The sequence below is a fragment of the Priapulus caudatus genome, unplaced genomic scaffold (genome assembly GCF_000485595.1).
Source record: "Priapulus caudatus unplaced genomic scaffold, Priapulus_caudatus-5.0.1 Scaffold156, whole genome shotgun sequence".
In the NCBI taxonomy this organism is placed as follows: domain Eukaryota; kingdom Metazoa; phylum Priapulida; class Priapulimorpha; order Priapulimorphida; family Priapulidae; genus Priapulus; species Priapulus caudatus.
The window spans coordinates 103,451-112,436 of record NW_014577217.1 but is presented as its reverse complement, the minus strand read 5'-3'; the positions used below and the strand labels follow the sequence as shown (position 1 = coordinate 112,436).

General features: G+C 44.4%; 1 protein-coding gene across 1 annotated transcript in view; it reads left to right on the top strand.

Moving 5' to 3' along the window:
- Positions 1–8,070, top strand: part of LOC106806374 (malate dehydrogenase, cytoplasmic-like) — a 10,041-nt gene extending 1,971 nt beyond the window's left edge. The window contains exons 2-8 of the mRNA XM_014808297.1: positions 1,017–1,121; positions 1,359–1,455; positions 1,762–1,937; positions 3,980–4,102; positions 4,463–4,639; positions 5,790–6,014; positions 6,634–8,070. Of these exons, the coding sequence (XP_014663783.1) occupies positions 1,017–1,121; positions 1,359–1,455; positions 1,762–1,937; positions 3,980–4,102; positions 4,463–4,639; positions 5,790–6,014; positions 6,634–6,732 (1,002 nt within the window). The 3' untranslated portion in view covers positions 6,733–8,070. The remainder of the gene's footprint in view (positions 1–1,016; positions 1,122–1,358; positions 1,456–1,761; positions 1,938–3,979; positions 4,103–4,462; positions 4,640–5,789; positions 6,015–6,633) is intronic.
- The last annotated feature ends 916 nt before the right edge of the window (positions 8,071–8,986 follow it).

Below are 8,986 nucleotides of genomic sequence, written 5' to 3'. Positions count from 1 at the left end.
ATTATTATAGTAATAATAATAATAATAATAATTATAATAATAATTATACTATTAAATATTAATTTTGTGAAGACAATATCTCATACTCGTATCAGTGGTCATTTCCGCCTCGTGCTCACGCATGCGCACAACCGCAGACTACGGCGTGACATCGTTACCACGGTAACTGTTGCTATTAGTGACTATGGGAGCAGCGGGTGGTGGTTGTGGGGGAGTGCGAAAACCGTCGATTTGAAAAGGGCATTGCGTGTCTCTCTCTCTCTCTCTCTCTCTCTCTCTCTCTCTCTCTCTCTCCCGCCCGCTCTCTCTCTCTCTCTCTCTCTCTCTCTCTCTCAATCTCTCCTGCTCAGCTGGATGACCTTGGTAGTGAAGGTGGCAGGTTGCTCTGCTGTTCCCATTCCGGTTGTTTCTTGTTTGCATGGGTGTGCCCTTACTAATGGATTCCTCTAGTTTTACATGTAAGTTTAACAGCTATTTAAACAGGAAGTATGTTTTTAAAATTGTCACATACATTTTCACCATGTTTTAGTTATTCTTTGAAAACCTTAAATGTGACCTTGGGCAATCTTTCTGACATTTTCTAACATCTACGTCCTGAGACTGCTAGTTCTACCAAAGCCTAGTTCTACCAAGTTTCTACCAAAAATTTACTAGCACTGGGAAAGAATCTCATCGGGTCGTCGGCATCAAGAAATGTGCCTTTGGAATCTTCGTTTTCGAGACATACATGACTATGTGTTTAATATACATGTAGTGAGAAAGTAGTTATTATATATATAGTATAAAATGTTTAATGACAGAATGCAGTTTCATTAGCGGAGGTGAATGAAGTGTATTGGCTTTATCATTTCAGTGATTAGGGGTGAAGATAAGGGGCCAGTGATGAAGGATCCCAAAGTAGGATCGATTCCCTAATGTCGCCTGTTGCCCCTTTCTGATCATTTCCCCCACTCGTTTTGTTTTGGTATTCATAAAACTGATTTCATTGACGCACACGTGTTCTTTGCTGTCTGTAGGCACCAAAGGAAGTAATCAAGGTTCTGGTCACCGGAGCTGCCGGACAGATCGGCTACTCCCTCCTGTACATGGTTGCCAACGGCGACATATTCGGCCATGACCAGGTACATAGTACTCTACCTACATGCGTCTAAGTGTGTTGAACCGTAATCGGTTTGCGTGCGTAATGTATGTCGTCTGTGTGTGAGTCATTTGGTTGTGATTGCATTTGAATTCGAAATCGTTTCATTAATAATATACATCGAAAGTTGCAATCACCTTTTGAAGTGTTTTGGTTTAGAAGGTTACTTTGACAGGTGTTGCGCATTTTACAGATTACTAATGTCCACTTATTCTACTAGCCCCTGGACCTGGTAATGCTCGACATTGAACCAATGATGGGCGTCCTTGAGGGTGTTGCCATGGAGCTCAACGACTGCGCTTTCACAACACTGAGGAGTAAGTCATGTGTAAATGTAAAGGTCAAGTGATACTTGTACATATATGCATAAAGGCAAAGGTAGCTTTTCCCCACGCTATAAGCCATAAGTAATGGATAAGTGTAGAACATTTTTCCTGAACATTGTTGAAATGGTTTGCAGAGTTGGTTCTGAGTTTTCAGGTGTACCTCGCGACGTATTATAGCTCTGGAATCTAGACTCTCTGAAGAATTGCGACAATAGCTGTACCAGGACTGTGTAGTCATGTAAGCCTGCTGGCACGTGTGCCGGCGGAGTTTGTCATTGCACTGTCCGCTTGTTTTAGGCGTGGTTGCGACGGCCGACGAGAAGACTGGCTTCTCCGGCATCGACGCAGCCCTCCTTGTTGGCGCGATGCCAAGAAAGGCTGGCATGGAGAGGAAGGACCTGCTCGCTGCCAATGTGCGCATCTTCAAGAGCCAGGGCAAGGCACTCGACCAGTTCGCGAAGAAGACCGTCAAGGTGGGTGCCGCAGCACTGGTAGATGTGTTCGTCAGCGCTAGGAACTCGTGAAAATTCCAGCTAGCCTGAATATAAAAATTCGGGCCAGTGAGAATTGAAATTCACTGGCCCGAAACAAAACTTTCCCAACATTAAATTGCATTTTCCTATCAGGACAGTATAGAGAAGATGTCAGCATAGCAACACACTAATGACACAAAGAACACCGAAGTTTTGAATAATGAAGCCATTGTTGACACCAAGCATCTCTGAGGCTCCATCACTGCCCATGCCAAGAAGTTTATCTTTGAAGTTCTCCCATGGCACACCAGTAGCCTGAACTGATTAGCGCTTTATGGCCCCAATGATCGATTCAGCATCACCTTTTGGGAGAGTTGCACAATTGAGGAAGTGAACCTTTATTTTGCCCTTCATACTCATACGCAGGTAGAAGATTTCGTTTTCCTGTGCATTTATATCTGTTGTGCCATCTGAAAGGATGGAGACAAATTTGGCATTCATGAGTTCATCCTTCAGATGTGCCATTTCGACTGATGCAATAGCATCTGTAAATTCATGCGCAGCCTTATCATTAATGTATGTGTTGCCAACATCTAAGCCTTTAGCCTTGTCTAATTTGGCCAACCACACAAAATCTGTGTGTGGTTTTCCAGCAAGTGCCAGTGCGTGTGCATTGCGAACAAGCTTTACTAATTTTGATATGGGGGCCTGGTTCATATTTTTTACCATAATCTCTGCCTCGGTCTTGCCTGGTGCAGCATTGCGGTTAGCAATCATTTTTGCAGCACGGGTGTGTAACTCACTCTTCTCATGACATTTGACTGATTCTAGCTTTGCCGAATTGCAGCCCTTAATAAAACTATTCGACTTTTCAGTGTCCTGAAATGTGGACGTGCGTGCACCAGTTGCACATCATCAGTCCCTCCTTGTGGTTATCTAGGCATAACTATGACTAAATTATATTACTATTACTACTACTATTACTACTAGTAGTAGTAAGAATGCCAGACTAGTATTGACACTAAATTGGAGCACTGACTGAGCCGATCCTGACTTAGGAACAGTAATTAGTTACTAAATTAGTATTGGATAATTCATGATATAAAATTATTACCTATTAATTTTATTTAGGTAATTCCATTTATATTTAAATGTATGTAATGTAACTGCCTAGGTAAAACATTAACCTACCTTTTAGCGATTTTTTTGGTGGGGCAGTGCCCTGCTTCATAAATGACCACGAGCTAGCCATGTTGGGTAATCAAATGCGGATGCATAGCAACGCTACAACATACGCTGCTATCGTAAGCCCAGAGAGACATTTTCTCCCGCAAGAGGCCGCTTCTTAGTATAGCTTAGTCTGGTTCCGCTAACTAAATTGTTAATGCAGTATAGTGAAATACAGCGGGTACCAGTTTATGCATGTATGAGACCTGAGAGACTGTGTGTCATCTTACGTGAAGAGAGAACAACAACATGGCTGTGCCCAGCTGTAAAGTTTGCCGTGCGTTGAGAGGGGAAAAAATTTATTATTTATGTTTTTCTGATACTCGACCAACTGAAATTTGGGGCGATGTATATAATATATTGCATACAGTTGGCAAAAAGGTAATCGCCCAGCAGTTCATTCTTGGGCGACTGGGGATGAGTGTTTAGGCAAGTTTCACTCGCCCGATAGCCTTTTTAGTCGCCTGTGGCGACCGGGCGACCGGCCTTTTTGAGCGCTGGTGTGCACGCGTGTGTGTGTGTGCGCGTGTGCGTGTGCGTGCGTATGTGCATGGATGTAGGAATAATAAGGCACACCAGAGTTTTGCTGGCGTGATTATGTGTGTCCATACTATGCATACTCCGCACGTTAGAGTGAGCAGTAGTGTTGTGTGGACAGTCTGTGTAAACAATTTTCTCTTTGGTTAAAATTAGAGAAGCTATTTACTCAGTCACAGTGTGTCACTGTGGTTTGCTTTTGAAATGTTGTCGCTCGATGGCAGGCTGCTGTTAGGAGTGTATATTATTGTACTAACGTGGTTTTGTTCTGTTTATAGGTGATTGTCGTAGGAAACCCAGCCAACACCAATGCTGGCATCGCTGCCAAGTATGCACCCTCTATTCCAACTCGCAACTTCTCTGCCATGACCAGGCTTGATCAGAACAGAGCCCAGCATCAGGTACGTGGAAAAATTTCGTATATATTTGCCATGTATATATAAATTATCTACCTGCATTTATAATCGTAACACGTGCACCATATGGTATTTACTTTATTAGTAATAGTGCAGATAGGAGAAGATAGATCAGTGTGTAGTGTTGTGTACGTTGTACACAGCTACAAAGTACTGGAGGTTTTCTTTCGCAAGTTGCATTTCCAGTCACCAGATGGAGCCAGTCAGCTGCACAAATGAAATTTGTTATATTAACTAGCTATGCCCGAAGTCACCTAAGTTTAACAATATTCCACGCCCCTCCTGAATTCTGCTGAATAGGTGTAAACATGTGTATATAAACCTGTCTGTTATGTTTGCTTACAGATTGCGGCCAAGTGCGGTGTTACGATCCAGGATGTGTCCGGTGTCATTGTCTGGGGTAACCACTCCTCCACCCAGTTCCCAGACGTGTCTCACGCGAAGGTTAACAAGGGCGGAAAGTCGCTGGCTGTCTATGCCGCGTGCAACGACGATGCCTGGCTGAAGGGTGACTTCATCAAGGTATGCTGCGTGTATACATTAGTACTCTACACTAGCCTACGGACCTTCATTGCATTCCTAGAGACTGTATGTTCTATAAAGGTTACTGCTTTTTTTACGCTGTGGTGTCAGTAGCGGTAAGTGTGCATAAGGGTTTATCTTTGGCCTTAATCGATTCTTTTATCTGATTGTCTAATTGACCTTTGAGTCAAGTTGCATATTTGGATATGTTTATTTTTAGCGGTGTTCATCCCGCATAACTCTGAACATGTTCTCTCAGCTGTTCTGAACTGTTCCCTGAACATAAGCTGGAGCCTTCATATGAAAGTTCTTCATTGACAAAATAAAAATAGCTTAGTAACCGTGCTGCTCGAAGCACTCGGCATGTCAAATGCGGTGCTTGTTTCACTAGCCATAGCGGGTGCTGGCATTTCGAGGATGCATGTCTGATACGTTGTGGCGGCATGGATGGCTATTTATAACTATGGTGCTCAGACGGCTTTTCTGTCACCAGCAGGCCATGAAATAGTTGTACTTTGGAATAGTTGCACATAGCAGGCTGATATAGGGTGTCTATAAGTATAACGCATACAATATGACAGCTGGTTGGTGGGTGCTGACTGATCCACGTAACTATAGAATAGTTGTTTGAAACAAACAGCTGATATCACACGGGGCCAGGGTGCAATGTGTACAGAGTCGAAGCGCGAGTAATAATACGGGATAATATCCTTCCACTTCAGCATTCTTTGTGTCCTTGAACATTGGCCAGATAGTGGTTTACACGGATGTAACCATGTGAATTATGAAGGTTATTTCCTCTTACGTAGCAGCAGAGTGGCAGGCTAAGGGCATTCGGCAAGGTCAAACCATTGACTGGTTCTCTTGCCGTGATCCCATCTTTGCCATACACCTGTTGCAGTCGTCAGTGTGCTCTCTTCGCAACAAATCTCGATCCAGGAATTGGTCATTTAGATTTTCCTACTGAATTTAGGCGGGTTTTAATTCCAGGAGTTTACACGATTATACGTTTAAAACTGAATTAAACTACGTTTGCTTGTTTCATCGGGCCATTTAGACTTTCCTGCTGGATTTAGGCAGTTTTAATTTCAGGAGTTTACGCGATTATGTTTAAACCCGAATTAAACATTTGCTTGATTCTTTGTTGCAGACTGTACAGTCGAGGGGCGCCGCCGTCATCGCGGCGCGCAAGCTGAGCAGCGCCATGTCGGCGGCGAAGGCGTGCGCCGACCACATGCGCGACTGGTTCCAGGGCACGAAGCATGGCCACCACGTGTCGATGGCCGTGCCGTCGGACGGTTCCTACGGCGTGCCCGCGGGTCTCATCTACAGCTTCCCCGTCACCATCGAGAACAGGGAGTGGAAGATCGTGCAGGTGCGTGCGTGCGTTTCCGGCGCGCGCGTGTGTGTGTGTGGCCGGGTTGTAGTTGCAGCGCGGTGACATCTCCGTCCATCCACACATCTGTCTATCTTGCCCTTCGTCTATCAGACTATCTGTTCGTGCATCCATTCATTCGTCCATCTACACAGCCATCATTTCTTCTATTCAAACCCGTCCAGAATAAACTCTATATATTGTGTGGATGAAGTGGAATATAGTAAATATGATGAATAAAGTCTATAAATAGTGGAAGTATTCTGCACAAGCGAAGTCCTGCTATTCTAGCATTGAAGAGAGTCGGAGGGGGGGGGTAGATGGAGAGCGGATCGAGGGAAGCTCGAGCGGCGGAGGTGAAGTCTGCGTGCTCGGTGAATCGGTGCTGCAGCTTCCCACTAGCACCGGTCGCGGGACGCGGTGCAGACAACAGCGACCATACTGGTGATTTAGTGCCACTCTGAAAAGTCTTTCAGCACGGCAAAAGGCGAGCCTGTACAGTGTTTTAATGCGCCACTCGTGCGTAAAAACGTTAGAGGTGAAATGAGCAAGGAATAATTGAGACCGGCGCGTTGCTCTGTCGGTCGTGTAACGACGTCGTCATTGTTCGCACACGCAGGGACTCGAGATCAATGACTTTGGAAGGGAGAAGATGAAGGTGACCGCTGATGAGCTGGCCCAGGAGAGAGCCGACGCCCTCGCCGTCTGCCAGGAGTAGGTGGCGCCATCTGCAGTCACGCTCACAGCAGCAGCAGCTACACGTCAAATAGGCTCGCCCACGGTGCATCATGCGTCTGCGTCTCTCACACTTATTTCTGTTCGGTTGTACTGCCCAACGACGTTCTCGTGGTAGTTTTCTTGTTCGTTAGTTCTCTTCGTCTCAAAAATCATGTGCTGGGTTCGGTTCGCGAATCTTGTTCTCCATAGTTCTACTCACTAGATATGGTCGTAGATGGCGGACTGCATGCGGTGAGTGGTGCGGGTTAGCTAGAGGATGATTACGTGTTTTTCGTTTTAATGTAGTCGTCGCCGTCGTCGTCGTAACCGCACGCGCGCGCGCGTACGTAGCTACCAGTGATCGTTATCGTGTTTACTGCACATTAAATTAGTGAAAGCAGGTTCGTAGATAGATACAGCGTGTAATTCTGTTCGCGATCGGGGCGAGAAAGATGCTCAAAGGGCTTCCACGCCTTCTCTTCCTCGGCAACAGATGCGTGCACCCCCACACACGTTTGAGTCGCGTTGCCGAGCTATAAATGTCGCTAGGGAGAGCATTCTATTACTAGCCAGCTGATCCAGTATTTATAGTCACAGCTGCGAGAGCAGTCGAAATGTCAGCCATCCTAAAATAAAATCTTGTTCAGCAGACAGCATGAGTGAAGACGAAAAACTGCTCAACATGTGTGTCGATTAATTGAACTCTGCAGGCTGAATCTTGAAAACGTTTAGTATATATTTTCGTAGAGTTATTATTTGACAGCGTAAGTAACATTCCTAGAAGAAATGTACCTCAAGCCATTTTCTAGAAATCTTTTCCACGTGTGTAATGTTAATCTCTGCCTATGATAAATCTTGTCCCAGTTGAGATCTAACAGTCATTGTAAATGTACCTGCATAATTTCTAGATTGCTGGCAAGTATGGCAATAACTGGAGAAGTGTACGTGCTAACTGTGCCAGTCATGAATGGTCCCCGGTATCAACTCTAATAGCTGTGATAATCAATTTTACTAGTCCCCCGAAATGGTCAAGGTTGCAGACTTTCTCATTTTAGTTGAACTTTGAGTGGAATAGAGCTCTCCTATATTAGTGAGGCAGCAGGCACTTGTAACGTTAATACATCGTGGAGTGTTGGCAGTCGGAAGAACGAAGTTCCACATGAAACATGCGTGGATTGTGGCAGAAGTGATAAGAAGTCTGTTATCCAGCGAGCATGGTTCTCTTGGAATACGTTTTGTCATCTGTATCATTCCAGCACCCAGCACTGTTGTTGTGGATTATATTGAGTAAGCACGTAAAAATTCAATGGCGTAATAAAGATTGGCAGTAGCAGAAACAGTTTTATGTCATTTTGTGGTTATTGTGTGTGTGCGTGTCTGTGTGTGTGCTTGCGTGTATAGACAATACGAAGAAAACTGCATGACTTTTTCTTGAAAGTGACATAAAGCAATGAAATTTGTATCCGTTTAATATACAAGTACATTTTTTAAATTGTATATTTATTAAACTACTTTCAGTAGTACTCCCAGTACCACCTTAGGCGGTGAGCGTCCACTTATATTCAATGGTTATGGAGCTACAGGGCCGTAGCCCCCCTAGATTTTGGAGCAAACTTGGAAAAATAAATTGTTCTACCGAACGAGAATTGTCGTAGTCAGAATGAAGGCTGTACATGTTCCTCAAATACCATCTCCTGCGATCTACATTTTCAAAATGTTCTGTGGGAAGACCCCCCAATCCGCCACTGCTCTCCTAGGAATTTGCTCAGCCTACGGCCCTGAACTATATTGTTAAATCATAGATATATATATATATATATACAAACACGCTTGTATGTACATATCAAGAGCGTATATATCTATGGGTAAATTAAAGCCATGTCATCGTTGTTACCATAGTTGCAGGTTCGAATGTCCAAGCACTCGCTGCTAAGGGCATACGACCACTAAAGCATTTTAAGTATTTTTATCAGTACTTGAGATAATCAATTACTGAAATACACAAAATTGATTAGTATATAGGCACCTAACCCAATAAAGGGTAGTCACCAGGGGCGTGTACAGGGGGTCCGGACCCCCCCCCCCTGCTCGCGCAGAAAACGCATCTAAGGGGGTCTAATTTCAAAAAATTTCTGGGGGAGGGTTAGGGTTACGGTTAGACCCCCTGGTCACAGCTTCACAAATTACACGCAGAAAGTGTCATGAATATAAGAATAGTGAAAAAAAACCTAGGTTTATTGATGAGGTGGTATACG